Source organism: Dromaius novaehollandiae, chromosome 24 (genome assembly GCF_036370855.1).
Source record: "Dromaius novaehollandiae isolate bDroNov1 chromosome 24, bDroNov1.hap1, whole genome shotgun sequence".
Lineage (NCBI taxonomy): Eukaryota > Metazoa > Chordata > Aves > Casuariiformes > Dromaiidae > Dromaius > Dromaius novaehollandiae.
Window position 1 is genome coordinate 9,159,855 of NC_088121.1, and position 15,631 is coordinate 9,175,485.

General features: G+C 42.7%; 1 protein-coding gene across 3 annotated transcripts in view; it reads left to right on the top strand.

The window, feature by feature from the left end:
• The window catches only part of CAPZB (capping actin protein of muscle Z-line subunit beta), a 61,450-nt gene that overhangs the window by 14,154 nt on the left and 31,665 nt on the right, over window positions 1–15,631 (top strand). For 2 of the 3 annotated variants that reach the window (XM_064497112.1, XM_064497113.1), the window contains exon 2: window positions 3,354–3,443. In XM_064497112.1, the coding sequence (XP_064353182.1) occupies window positions 3,354–3,443 (90 nt within the window). Of the gene's footprint in view, window positions 1–3,320; window positions 3,444–15,631 lie in introns of those variants that run through there. The other variant, XM_026112502.2, reaches the window with a different exon arrangement.

The window sequence follows — 15,631 nt, forward strand, 5'->3', positions numbered from 1 at the left end:
AATTTTGCTCATGTCTTTTTACAGCTGTTATTTAATATATTGCTGTAAAACTGATTAGCCCAAGTTCATTTGGTTAATGCATAAAACACAGCAAATGTAGCTGCTTCTTCATTCAGTATAGCTTATTTCAAAATTGTCATACTATAAAACACCTATTCTGGGGTTGCTGCTTTAATGGTGGCTTTTAGCATCATCTTTCCCTAGTTTTTCTGTCTTCTATTAACCAATTCCAGCTGGCAGAGGAGGAACGAGCCCTTCCGTCGGCGTTCCCACGGTCCCTAAGTAAGGAGCGTGACCTGTGACCACGTGCCAGCTTTCCTTCCTTGACGTAAGAGATAGTGGGAGGTAAAGACAATACTTGGTAAGAAAGATCCCCTCCCTGAGCTTGGCTGCTGGAGCTGGGCCGTCACAGGCCGCCTAAATCGTATCTTTCCCTGGAGACTGAGAGGCTGGTAGCAAAAAGTGAATATCCTCCCTCATCTATATTTGAAGGAAAGAAGAAAATGTCACTGTCACTGGGCAGCGTGGGGTTGTTTCCTCCTGTGAGTTTCCATCTAGGCCCTTTGGTCGTACCTTTGCTTTAGCGCAGACTGATATTTCATCTTCAGCTGATCTTAAATATTTGGCCCCTCCGGAGAAGAGGGCTGTTTTCTGTGTGGCCAAGTAAGAGGAAGTGATTTGCCAGAGCACTCGTGAATGGTATTTGGAGGAGCTTCCTATTTCTGGCCTTGCCAACTGCACGGATCCGCCTGCAGGAAGAGAGCAGACGGACCAGGGCTTTTGAGGCTTCTCTAGGTATTAGCGCTTGATGAAGATCTAGTGTGGCTGTAGTTGCTTGGCCCTCATTTCTCCAGCTCCTTGCTGGCAACCTTCTGTTGCAGGTTACCTACCTACTTCTTTGCCAAGGTAACAGCATCTTCATGGTTATTAAAAGGCAGCCATACAGCGTGCCATTTTTGATGATCTGTTTTAATAAAACAAGTAAGAGTTGTGTGCCACCAAATTCTGTCTGTGAGAAACATGTTGGAGCAATGTCTAGTCTTTTGCCTCCATTGAAACCTACCTTGTTGTACAGGGCATCATCTTTACTGGAGGAAAAAAGGTATTAAAGCACACTTAATGAAAATGAGGGGAAACTTGGACTTTGTAAGCACTTATCCACCACTTCTGTACATGAATGTGATGATCAGTTTAGCAATGGATATGTGGTAGCCTTTGAAGATAAGTAGACTTCGGACTCGGTTCAGCCAAGCACCTGCTGGCTGTATTATTCGGGTATTTAAGGGATATGGGGGTGTTATGTACTGTACTTGAGAGTAACTCTTCCTTCGGTCACAACCGGTGGCTATTATAATCTTCTGTTCTTAGTGTCAGTGCACCTTGCTTTTAGGTGAGGTGAAGACTCAGATCTTCAGGATACTATTGCTGCTGTGTCGAAGTCGATGCCTACTCTTCTTCCAAGCTGGAGTATTTTGAAGAGATGTTGTCCTATAGCCTAAAGTGGATGAGAAAAAATAAGTAATCCCCTCAAGCCAGGCAGTCTTAATTTGCTGGCTGTAAAATGCTTCACTTTTGATAGTGAGCGGGCACTGCCTTTTTAGAACTGCTTTCTTAATGGATGTCTACTAAACTAAGGACTCCTTCCCTTCTTCATTGCTAGGGTAGAGCGTGGTTGCAGGAAACTTGACTTCCTGCTTCTTCTTGACATGGGTGGGAGGTGTTGCTACTTTCATAGTTTGATCATGTAACTGCTTCAGTTTTGTAGCCTTCCTTAAATCCAACTTTCAGAGTGTGGGGGAACATAAGAGGGAGCAATTAAAGCCGAGCATGTTGTGTATAGGTGGCTAGAAATAGGAAGGGTGTAGGAAGCAGTCAAAACAAACTTGCTGTGCTTCTGCTGGCTGATGACCTGTTGATCAAAGTGACTTGTGCAGATTTTGGATGCTGTTAGGTTTGCAGAGAAGTATCTGTTTATATCTGTTGGCAAGAAGTAGAGCTAAAGGGTATGTCAGGAACACGGTTCAGCTGACCGAGTGTCTGTGGGAATGTCTGTTGCAGATATTCGGCCTCTCTGAAATCAAATTTAATCTCTTTTTTTGTGTCAAAATTGGCTGTAAGACCAGCTGCAACAAGTCCTATGGGAGTATGTCGCTGTGGTTTCTCTAAATAACTAAAGCGCCTGAATTCTCACGTACAGGGAGCTTTTAGTTTGCATTTTGTGGGAAGAAGGAAATAATGCGTCAAATTTTGTGTACATTTCAATCTGGCTTTTGATAAAGCTGAAGGAGGAAGAGCTCTGTGCTGAAACAGAATTTGTCTTGGATACTGATTATCTCAAACTGAGCTGCACAGTACAAATAAGGAAGTACTAAAACTGCTTCAGGAGGGGAAACTTTCAGTTCCCTAACCCAGATAATTGTTAAGATAGTATGGAAAAAACCAGTGCGTGAAACAACAAGTAGGTTGATGTGGAACAAGGCAGTGGTAAAATGGGGTTTTTGGGGGGTAAGGCTTTCTGCTGCCCTTCCTGGAGAGGGAAGTAATGCAGGGACAGGCATGCAAATACGTTATGCTCCAGAGAAGATAGATATCTATAAACCATAAAAAGGAATTGCCTGTGTTCCAGCTGCGCCCTTGAATCGGGGATTTGTGAATGAGACCTGTTTGCTGTATGTGACAGAGTTGCATGTTTAACCATTTCTATCCACTCTGGTAGCAGGGGATCTGCTATAATACGCCTCGTACAGTAGGATTTCGGGCCCATGAAGATGCATCTCTTTCACTTGCCCCCATTAGTGTCAAGGTAGCGTGCGCAAAGTCTACAACAAGATTTCATCTGTTAACTCGTGTTGAAGAGATGTTGTAGCATATGCTCTAAGATTTGAGTTTCGTAGGGCGGTGGAGCTGAGCTAACAACGTGGTGCTGACAAAAATGGTCCTGCTGTGTTTCTTGCTTTGACGCCCAGCCAGGTATTAGAGCCGGTTCAACTTGCTGAAGGGGGCACACAAGCACTGGAAAGTTTTTGACGAAGTAAGGATTAGACTCCTGTTCATCAGCAGCAGGGTGTTAAATTGGTGGTGTGCCACCAGTTTAAGCCATGCCCTCAAATCCCTGGTCTAGAACACTTCTTGCAATACGAAGGTGATCATCAACAATCAGATGGTGCTGAACTTTATTGAAATCTCTCGGTATTAATATAAAAGATGTTGTTGCTTAGAACTAGAATCTGTACCTCTGTCCTATCGGAGGAGTTGATAAGCACGATTCTGGTGCAGCTCATGCTTTTCTTGTGTATGAACGTGATGTGCTCAGCTGTACATGTCGTGACTGAAGGATGTTGTTGTTTCTGCAGAGTGACCAGCAGCTGGATTGTGCCTTGGATTTGATGAGGCGTCTGCCTCCCCAGCAGATAGAGAAGAATCTCAGTGACCTCATTGACTTGGTGAGTATTGGGCGTTTTAACCAAATAACGGCCCGAGTGTGACGAAGGTCTGGTTTGTAAGTACACGTCCTGAAGCATCTTTGAGATGTGGTGATCTGTGGTTCTCTACTCGCCTTTTGGCAAGGGCGAGGAATAGAGCGATTACCAAAACAATGTCAGGAATCTAGGTGTTTATTTTGGGCAAGCCAACAGTCGCTAGTGTGCATGCACAGGCATGCTTTGGATGAAGGGTCATTAGCTTTTTTTGTGAAATCATCACCAGTTTGGAGGCTGCTGTTTAGTAAAACTAATTTGGAACAGTTAATCCAAGCTTGATGCACACGTATACGTGGGTATTGTCTCCTGTTAAGCTAGCTGCCAGCCTATACTTTTGCACAGGATTTCTGCTGTAGGTACAGTGGATGCGCTGTGACATGCTTCAAAGACATGACTGTGACAGAATATTTTGGAACTAAATCTCTGGGATTCTGGAGAATGCCCAAGTTCCTTTACTTATGAGTTATGCCCTAACAGGTGTTCTGCTGTCTAGTGAATATCCAGGGGGAAGAAGAAGAAGAAAAAAGCTGAATGACCTTTTGCCAACACCTCTGTTTTCCTCTTGCACCAGCAACATTTACTTTCCTTCCATAAATTTTTAGTAATGGAAACTAACTTGTAAAGACTTAATGATGCATGTGCCTGGCACCAGCTGCATAGAGTTTCCTTGCACTTGCTGTGAAGTGAGGAGATACACTTGGACTATAATAGGCTGATTAGTGTCAACTCTTCCTGAAAACAGTGTGTGACACAGTTGCCTCTGGGGCAGCTTTATGCATTGTGGAAATATGGATATAATGTATATAAAACCTACTGTATGGGCAGCTGGGAAAACTTCCCCTGTCCAGTCCAAATATATGGCTTGTAGTTTACAGCTTTCTAAGCTAAGTTTCCAGGCTTTTGCAGACAGATGACATGGAGAGGTCTTTGACCTTTGAATGAAGCTTTTCCTCTTACCTATCCATGAGAAATGCATTCGTTTTCTGTGGCAAAAAGCCCAAATTTATTTTTGTGTGTGATGCTGACAAACTTGGAGCCTTGTGTGATGAGGGACCTTAAAAATCTGATGGTTCTGCACACCGTAGCTGCTTGAGCTAGCACCTCTCACTTGTTTAAATGGTGTCTGAGCCCTTTGTCATCTTTGTGTGCAGAAGATGTGCTGCTTTTATTTCACCTATAGTGTAAGTGATGCCTAACCTTCAAGTGAAAGTTTAGCTGACCTTTCCCTCTGGAGGTCTGCTCATCAGTTGCTGAACAGATCGTGTAAAGGATTCCCTTGAGCGGCCTTGGACCTTTTGTGTAAGAGCATGGCAGCGGACACTCTGTTCAGATCTGTGAAGTCTCAGTAAATTGTTTGTATGCCTAGAACTGTTCAGGAATTCAGTGAGGATGCAGGGAGAGAAAAGCCTTTCCTACCTGACCAAAGAAACTGATATTTGATTTGGTATGTTCTCTGCATATTGCTTCAGCAACAGGAGTCCTACAGAAACAGAAGTTTCAAGAGAAGCTTCAAAGAAGCCATATTCACCAGGAATAAACTGGTGAAATGCCTGCAGTCCTCTCTGCCAAAGACTCTTTCTTTTAATTGTTCGGGAAAATGATTGCTTCTGTTGTATGCTTTGTCGTGCTGTGACTTGAGTAGGCTCTCTGCATGATACTGAAGCTGGTGTTAGTGAACTTGGGAGGAATGGTCCAAAAGCTGTGGCTGACTAAAATTTATCAAATGCTACTTAAATACTGCTTTTAGCTCCATAAGTCAAGGTACAGGTAAGAAAACTGGGTCAGGAAAGAAATTATCCTGTGCAGGAAGGTAGTATTTCTTTTTCTTGAAAGCATTTAGTAATTGGCTACATCTGCGCCATCCGGACTCCTGGCAACCTAAGCATTATTTTGTGGCTATTGCTGGAGGTAGGACAAAGAATAACTAAATCATTGAGATGATTTGGTGTGACACAGTTGATTTTCCGATGAAGCCTGGAGTGAACAAAGATCAGGATTTGAGCAAGTCTAAGGACTATCTGGAACAATGAGTTGTTTGGGGAACTATGGTAAGCTTGACTGTATAATTGGCATGAGGTTTTTTAATGACTCAGAAAATTGCTGGTTACCTCTAAATGTCAGAATTACTTTTGGATGGTGCTCATTAGTGCTCTACATGCTTTCCATCAGCAACACGCCCACTGGGCTGCTTGTTCACATTGAAAATGTAACGGGAAACAGAGCAGTTTGAACCATGCTCATTAGAATGAGGGTCTGTGATTCCCACTCTGCTTTCTGCCCTCCCTGCTCTGGGATGGAGATGAAATAATCTGCAAAATCCAGAATGGCTTCTTTATTGCTGAGACATCTGTAGATCTCTTCCACAGCCCACTCTCTGACTGACCTTCACAAGACAGAAGCCTGCACTCTTCTTAGACAAGAGCAATGTATACATAGATACTGAAATAGTAGTATTACACCTCTATAATAGTTCCAAAAACAGCATGAGTCAGACTTGAGCAAATAAAGTTTTTGACCTTTTTTGGCAGTTTTATCCAAACCTTTGCAGTTGACATTTTTATGCTGTTTGCTACGCTGTTACCAGACAACAGCCTCCTTGAATCACAGAATGGTTGAGGTTGGAAGGGACCTCTGGAGATCATCTAGTCCAACCTCCCCTCCCACTGCTCAAGCAGAGTCCTAAAGCACATTGCCCAGGATTGTGTCCAGACAGCTTTCGAATATCACCAAGGAAGGAGACTCCGCAGCTTCTCTGGGTAACCTGTTCCAGTGCTCAGTCACCCTCACAGCAAAGAGGTTTGAAGTGAAACCTCAGACTCCAAATGCATGACGAGCGTGAGCAAGTTCGTTAAATTTGTGATAGAATTATATAAGATGGCGCCCTGACTTCCCTTTCTTTGTGTTTGGCTTCCTTGCCTCATTGCACTTCCATGCTGGAGAAGACTTGACATAGAGGCTCAACTTTTTTTTTTTTCCCTCTGTGTGTGAAGTGTAGCTTATTTCTTAAAACTGCTTACAGCTCACCTTTTGCAGTCTTTCTGTAATTCTGTGCCATGAGGCTGGAAATTGCTCTCCCGACTGATGTGTATAATTACTGTTCCAGTGCTGGTTTTTAAGATCCAGTGAGAAGAGATGATGACGACTTTGGTGACTTTGTATGCAAAAAGGTTTCCAAAACCAATAGAGCAAGAAACTGGCATCAACTTTCAAGGCTTGTCATCCTGCTGGGAAGGATAACAGTGCTTAAGTTCCCTCGCTCAGGTCCTTGTTGCTCTATCAAAGCCAGGTTCTGCTGCTTTTTAATGAAAACATCTGAATGCCAGTGTGTATGTGGAACGTGTTCAGGACTGTATGTTACTGCCCCCAAGTGCTGAGCTGACGAGGGAAAGGGTCCAAACTTGAACATGAAGTCAGAGTCTGGGTGGAAGAGGATAATTTTTGGGTCACTGGCCCTCATCAGACCAGACACTTTTCATTCATTAGCAAAACAGTTTGTGGTTTGCCCTTTTGCTACATCTGTTGTTGCTTTTTCAGGCTGCAGAGTCTTCAATTAGAGTTCATTAGAGACCTTGTCAATCATAGGACTCCCGAAGTCCTGCCTGAAAGAAACTGTGCGTGGTGCTATTAACGTTTCTGGTAATGTGCCTTGGCATGGAATGCTCTGTTTGGAGTTTAATTAGTCATTATTTGTACATAGACTACTTGGAGGCTGTCAGAATGTACATGAGGACTTCGAAATCGCACTGCAAAAAGCGGACTTTAGTGTAGGTGCATACCTTTTTAAGGATAATTGATCTAAACCAGAATAATTTTAATTCTTCTGAACGCTGGAGCAACTGAAGCCTTGGAATGTGTAGCTGTCGGACAAGCCCACGGTGTAATGCAGTTCCCCTAAGAGAAATGTTGCAAAGGTGTCTGCACCGTTCTTAAATGGTGCTGTCGTGAGGATACCCCAAGTGATAGCACTTGTTGTGTTAATACAGGTTTTAATTCTGTGCATTAATTTAATTTAGTTGCGTGGATATGGTCTCATCTCCTTATTGCCTTACATTGCCCAGAAGAAATGGGTGCTGTTGACATCCTGTGCTTATAGAAGTAAGTAATGAAACAGATGTGTCTCCCTTCTGCTCCTGTCACTTGTCTGAAAGGAGAATGTTAAAAACATGTTCTGGATGGAAAAGCTGCTTGTATGACTTAAGAGTAAGATTTTATTTTGGCTCATGACACCAGGTGGTATGAAGCAAGGAAGCTGGTAGAAGTCGTTTCTGAGTGGCTAAATGGTTTGTACCAAAAGATAGGGACAATCGCAAAGAATTGTCCTGCTTCCTTCCTCTTGAGATAGCAAGTTGACAAACAGAATTTCTGAGAATTTCATTGAAATAAGCAGCTCTTGTCTCTTGCAAGAGTATTTGAATCTATTTGCTTTGGCTAGAAGACAATGGAGTTCTATTTAGCGGATATAAGTGCCACCTTCCACAGAAATATCCTATAAATGTGTAGCTCTTGCAGTCTGTCTTGAAGTTAATCTAAGAGCTTTTCTTTATGAGGGAGACATCATGGAACGTGATTCATAGCGTTCAGTGTTTCAGGAAGCAGGTGGAACATTCCATACTCATGTTCCAAAGTCGTAAGTTTATATGGAGTCTGGCCTTAGTTTAGGCTATTTTGGTGTACAGAATACCTGCCTGCCCACCTCAGTTCTTCCAAAAGCGTATGGTTAAATGCCCCACACGAGTGGGCTTGGAGAGAGAGGAGACGTGGGAGTGTGTGTGGAGTAAGTCAGTCCCCGTGTGCTTTTAGCTGTGCTCTTTCCAAGAGAAACCCTGAAGGAGGAGGAGGCTTTCGGGTAGTGCTGTTCTGGAGGATCTCTTCCAAGGACAACTTGGAAGCACGCAGAACAAGGTAGGTGAATGAAAGTCGGTGTCGTGCCTGCCTTTTTCACAAGGCTGTTAGCTTCACGGATGTGTCTCGGAGGGGTGCATCTCTGGTCAAGGTGGAGAATGGAAGGAGAAGGATGGAATTTGGATGAATTGTGCTCATGGGTCATGTGCAGCAAATAAGGGGTCTCTGATAGGTCTTTCTTGATGACTTTGACCTGGGTATGAAAGTTAATGTGCTCTCAATCTTGGCAGAAGTTAAGCAGGTTCCTTTGCAAGTAAGAAATTCCTGCTGAGTGTTTAATTTGGATGTCAGCCTATACATATATATGTGTGTGTGTATTTATATATAAATTAGATGAAAAATCCAGCTGACTCAGAAAGATCAGGTTGCTGGCATAAAGTGGGGACAGAGAATCATCCTTACAAAACTCGATCAAGAAATGGGCAAGCAGAGTGGCCAAAGGAGTGGCGTTTGCTCACAGCCACGACTTTCTTCATTTCTTTTCCCACTAAGGTTAATATATAGATAATATTCTACTTAGTCCCATTTCTCTTCTTTCTTTGTTAAATATGAAAACTTTCTGGAAGTAGAGAATCGAGTTCCTGCTACCATGGAAGGATCAATAAAGCTTAAGTTCTTCTCTATAAATGTAGCAACCGGTAACTTCGTTGGTTATTTTTCAAGGGTCCATTTGCAGGTAAAAGATTTGGGAGGGCGATCATCTTGTGTTTCAGTTTCTCATCACAGGAGAATGGTTAGAAGTTCTAGTAGAATGCATTATTCTACTTTTCAGAAGATCGGAGTGACAAATTTAAAAATATTTTTAAACACGTTCAGATTTTGAAATATTTGAGCAATGTTCAGGAGCTTGCTTCATATGGATAGCGTACTTCCAGACAAGCCTCAAATGTGCTTGCGTGCCGTTAGTACCTGAAGGTGTATGAAGCTGGAGGATTTATCCTCAGGAGAACTTAATTGCTTGGGCACAGACCATGAGGAGCATGAGAACACGATTGAAACTCTTTGTGTTTTGAATCCAGAAGCCTCAGTGATATACAGTACTGAGTAGAAAGATAAAACGCAATTGAATGCAGATGGCTAGTTGAACATGCAATGAGGGTGGAAGATGATTTAAAAAATAAGAATCAGAGCTAGTGAAAATTGGAAGCAGAGCTGCATGGACAGCCCAGTGGTCTCAACTTTGAGATCGCTTGACCTGCAGTTCCTCCTGAACTTGTTGACTTGTGCAATAGGCTGTAAGCTCTCAGCAGCTCGCCAGCTGGGTTTCTAACACAACGGTTTTGGCTAAGGAAGGGGAGTCTTGTTCACTGAACAAATTGATAGTTGCCGAGAGCCAGTTTTCCATTCAGTGAGCGGCTGTGAGTAGAAGCATTTCTAGGTAGAAAAGATGACCTTGGGATGCCTTGATGGTACTTGGAGATAGCAATTAATGTATGTAAAGTGTTAATGTGACACGTGGCTTAGAGTTAGCAACCCCCTTTACTTACATGAAATTACATAAATTTCCACTTCACTTTTTGTTTCATATTCACTGTTCTTTCCTTCTCTTTTTAAGCCTAAGCAGTCTTTTTTCCCTCCAGGCTCCTACCGTTGCATTGCTGGTGTTACAAACCCTGAAAAAATGCCTGTTTAAGTACCTTTCTAATGGAAAATTGGGGGGAAGGAGGGACTTGACTGGTTCGAAGTCTAATTAGAAACCCATCTAACCTCTTTTAAAGAGGGAGAAAAGCTAGACTATGGAATTGTCATGGTAAAGGGCTTGAGAGCGGATGTACCTGGGTTTCCCTTAGTTGTTGCTGGATATCTCCAGCACCAGCTGGACTCCTGACACAAATAGTCACGACTTCCCAAGATATTGATATGCTGTGATGGCTCCTGGGACTCGTGACTGGTAATGAGATACAGAAGCCTTCACCTGGAGGTCACTAGTCAAAATCTAGGGCAGTCTAGTTGTGCCTGCCAGATGGCTAGCTTTTGTTTCTCAGGAAGCTACATAATGCTGCATCTAGCAGAAGCCTTATTTTATCCCACAAATCACGAAGAATGCCAAGGATCCTGTTTTTTGAAGAGCAGTGACCTTTCAGAGTTTTTAGATGTAGTCTTTGAGCTAAATTGAAAAATTCTCTGTAATCAACACCTTTCTACTGTGACATTGCTGAGTAGACCAAATCAGCTCTCCAACCTATTACTTTTTGCCTTTTTTTGCTTTCTTTTCATTTTTGCTAGTACTCGCTGTGCTGGAATTCCACACAAATACTCAAATAAAGCTGAGCTGTTTCAAATATCAATTACATCTGGTCTAGAGCACAAAAGTCCATTTAAGTGTCGTTTAATAAACAAAGCTTGAGAAGAATGCGTGGCCCTTGGACATCTGATGGATCGAATTAAGGTTTAGCAATGTGTGGATTTGTGGGGGTGACTTTACTGGTGGTTATAGGCCCGCGATGAGTGGAGCCAGGCTTCCTTCTTGAGTTTCCACAACATCCGTTAAGCCGTGTCTGCGTTCTGCAGGAACAGGAAATTCTGAGGCTGTGGAATGACTCGGAAAAATTATAACGATATTTTATTAGACGCTGGCCCAGAGGGGAGGAATCGGGGCTGAAGTGGGGTCATGTGCCAGATTTTTCTCTTGCAAAAGCGCTGGGTAATGTGTATTGTCTGCTCTCTGCGTTCGAGTGCTTCTTCCCAAGCAACACGGACAATCTGTTTTCACTTCTGTAATGACATAAGTTGTCTTCCCCCACCCCTAAAAAAGGAATAAATAAAATAAAAGCCTTAAGAGTTGACCCACGATTAAAATATTTTGGTTTTTCTTTCCTATTTGGATGTGGGTTTTATTTAACAACTGCTGAAGTCATGCGTGTGTATGGGTACCTGCATGTCATAGATGCATTCAAAAGACAGATGGATCTGCATGCCTGCAGTATTAATTTTTTTGAAACTCAGTTGAACTAGATCTAACAGTACTTCAGTGACTCTTCCTTCTCTTTCCTTGAGGAAAGATGGGTTTCATCTTTAATTTTGCTGCATTTTAGCATAGCTTCCCAGGGTGCACAGCTCCTGTGGAGGTCTGTACATGCTTGAAGTGGACTCTGAATAAACGTGGAAAAGCAGGTATTTCTAAGCACATAAGCTCACACTACCAGCGTTACTGTTTCAGTTATAAACATGATTCATTTCAGTCAAGGCTGTAAGAAAAAAGCAGTTACCGTAGCATGCTCGAATTGCATGGCTAGTAAACCAAAACAGTGACTCTGTTCTGGGTCGGTAAGGTGGAGAATTTGATGCGCTTCAACCAGCATGATCAAAACAAGGGTGGAGAATGCACGGGATACCCGAAGAGCTGAACTGCTCTTGCCTTTCCTCTAAGCTTTTTCAGAAGTTTATTTAATCATCTTTAGAAAATGATTCAGAAACAATTGTTTAGTTGATAAGATGTTGCCTGACCGAAGAGCGAGTCGAGAAGGGAGGTTTATTAGGTGAGCTGGGCCAGCAAGTGTACAGTTTCTGCTCTGGCACAAATGATTATTTGTCTTGATAGCAGAGCAGTTGACTTAATTAAAACACTGTCCACATACCTGGCTTACTGTGATGGAGAATACTGTTACACAAGACAACAGAATCCTTGTTCAACATGGAGTAGAAGATGCTGAACTCACTTTCATTCAGCTTTTTTTTTTCCCTTCTGTACTACACGTTCATTGTATAGCTGCTCCGAGGGGGGGGAAATCCCTGACAAACACGGTGCTTGTTGCATGGTCTGCGCTTCTGAATGCCACTGCTATTCAGTTCCAGCCTGAACAGCTGAGTCCGGACCCCTGAGATTGCTCTTTTTTTTTCTTTTTTAATTTACATTGAGGGTGGTCTCTCCCCATAGCTATGCATACAGCCACCCTAATAGATGACTGAGTGCTTATTTGTGGAAATACGGGTGCATTAGGGGCTGGAGTGTACTATGAGCCAAGTTAACTTAATAATGACCTCTAGCAAAAGATATAAAGTTAAGATTGTATTCTACATTTGACCTTCCGCTGCTTATATAAGAGGGGAAAGCTCGTGTCGGAATAAAGAGAGGAAGAGCGGTCTTTGCTTATGAAACAACCACTCATGTATTCAATGTTTTCCTCATAATGACACTTATTTATAGTGCAGTGATAAATCGAATAAAATCACTGCTTTGGCATTTCAGTATTTGGCCTGGGAGGGTGGGTAAATTTTTGTGTACAAATTGAAGTCACAATTCCCTATATGACTGTCGGAGAGAGGGATGCACCTACCCCAGGACAACTAAGTGCCTTTTGGCTTTCCAGTTACCAAAGAGCAAGCTAGCGGGATAAGTTTGCAGGACTTCAGAATTTTTGCAGTGCATCTGGTTCAGACTCTGGGAACTCAGAAAGCAAATGGATCAGTTGGTCTTTTAAGCATCATGGCCTTCGCAGGAATCAGGAAATTTAGAGTTTTGTTTTTTCCCCCGAATATAAACTCTTAGTTGTAGAAGAGTCTGAATGTGCACAGAAGTAATTTAAATGCTTGAGGAAGGCTCAGTGCTCGACATGTGGAAGAATTTAAGGAAAGGTGCACACGTAGTGTAAAATAAATCTTCAGTGGTTGCACTGCAGCAGCTTATTTAGCCTGGCTGTGCCAAGTATCTTATCGCTCCATGTTCTGAATTGCAAAGGACCTAAATTCGGAAGGAATCGAGTATTCCCGTGAGTATGTTGCTGAGGTGTTTAAAAGTACAAGTTACTTTGGATTACTGCCTTTGCCTTGTAAGCGGCTTCATGACATAGAAGGGGAAGACCAGCGTGCATAAATCCTTTAAACTCATTCTTAGAAAGGAAGTACAATAGCTGTTGAAAACTGATGTAATAAATGGCACAGAAATTATTCTCTTGGGGTAACTGTGCCACGCTTGGATGTTTTGATGATAATTAGAATTACATGAGTAGTTCCATCAGCTGGAATATCTCCTTTCTTTTTATAATACTGTTGTATTATAAAAATCTGGTAATCTCTAGGTAGGTGAGTGGGGTCTCTTCCCCATTTTATGCTAAAAGAAACTGAAATAGAAAAGAGCATCTTGCCTGAAGTCCTGTGGAGTGTCTGTAACAAGGGCAAGCATATGTAGTGTTATACTTGGGATAATATAGTAAGTATATGATATAGTACATTCACTTCTATTTCTGTAAGAGTAACCACAGCTCTTAGAAAATGGAGAAGTGGCTGTGCTTATGAGCTTCTGTATTATCAGACGATCCAGAGATAAGTTTAGTTCATCAGTATGATGTGGAAATTAAATATACTGCATCATAACAACAACGTATGCTTTTATTTTGTGGCAGTGGCTTGCTGCATCGTCTGAACGGTCTCTTGAATAGCTGGACTTCTTCATTTGTTTGGCTTTTTGTAAGGGTCTTAAAGCGAGACCTCTACTGGTCTCTTACCCCATGTGTAGCAGCCTAGGGCTTTTCCCAAATAAATTCGGCAGAAACGGCATCTGGGAAAAATGCCACTTTTCTCCGAATCCTGCTTTCATCGCTATTACTCATTTAAACGGGCAGCAGATGGAGGAGTCTGTTTCTAGACCCTTATCTCGGTGGCGATGGGCAGCTGGCCAAAGAGCAGCCGAGAAGATGCGATATGTTGAGCGGGTCCCTTTGAGGAAGGACCTGGCGCGTAGTTCTCGAAGATGGGGCACTTTGGGTCTTGTTGGATGTGCGTCTGAAATCGAAGCAGTCATCTCAAGTTGCTCTTTGCCTGAATAGTCAGCCTAACCTTCATAGCTGACGGAGAAGTGAAGGAAGAGGCAAAGTGGAACCAGATGGGCTCGTGAACGCAGATGCATCATTTCACTTGACGTGTGCCATGACACTTCTGATTTGTATCAGCTCCGCGGAGTATTGGAATTGTCTGTTTTCAGAAAAAGTAAAGATTTTCCTAGAAGCTTTCCACTTTTATTTATTCAGTCGCTGCGTAATGGGTTTGAGATTGCTTCAGCCAGGTCTCCAAGTATCAAATGGTGAACTCCCACAAGAAAGATTTATGTAAATACTTACTGCCCTGTTCCTTATTCTAACCTGAGCTCTTCTCCTGTTATCACTGGGTACTGCGTTATGGTGAGTGTTGACTGAATAAAAAAATATACTAACGTTTCAACTTTTTCCGCACTGTCAGTAGCTTTCGCAACAGTTTCTTGGTTTTCCTCTTAGTTTTCATGTGCTTATGGGGAGACTGTGCGAATCAGCTGTTATGTCTCTTGCTAGTCGCATCTTGCTTTGCCCTTTAGCTTTTCTATGTTTTTTTTGTCTTTTATGGTCATGTTGTTTTATATTTGTCCCTGCTTACTTTGACTTGATATCTTTCTCTGTGTGCTGGCTTCCTCTACTTGGGATTAGGTTTGATCTTTCATTATGCTTCTTGTGCGTTAATAGAGTTTGCGCTTCTGCTTTTGGAAGCTGTTGCACCCCTGAACTTGTTTTTCCCTTTAGATTTGTCTCCTTCGAGATCATAGCAACCATTTCACCAAACCAATGGCGCGAAGAGAAGAAAGCAGATTTCCTTAGGTTTCTTATGTCTTCCTCCCCGCTTCACTTACAAGTTGCGACCTCCTCCTGCGCGGAGGAAGCTGCTAGTGTGTACAGACGTAACTCCATCGTGGCCAGAGCCTGCAGCGTATGGTTATGGATGGCGAGAGCTTGGCTGCCGCCAGCTCCAGAGCAAGAGACCGAGGGGTGGGATTTGCTCTGTTTGCTTGTGCTCGCGTTCACCCTAGCTTCAGGCTGCAAGATGTCAGTTCATCTCCTTGTAGTACATCAAAGCTGCTCTGGCAGGTTAAAAGCAAATCATGGACCTTCTCCAGACGAAGTGCAGGGAGACAGCTGGGATTATGGATCCATTAAAAGCTACCTGTGCAGGAGACGTTTGATTTTATGTGGACGCATGCTCACACGCACACGTATTTTTATTAGCCAGCATGGTAATGTTTGGCCAGCTGCCTGGAAACTATTCTAAACTCTACCCAGAGTGGGAGCTTGTGAAAAATAAATTCTAGCGTATGGATGGCGTATTCTTTTAGCAGTTCCCTAGTTTCCACTCCATTATAAATATTTACCTTTATTCATCAGTTCTCAACAATCACTTTACTGGCTGTCTTTGGCAAGAAGCTAACAGTGAGAGTGTATATATTTAAAATTACTGGACCACACTAGTGGTTAGGTAATTAAATCTGAAATTTAATTAGAGGCGGGGGC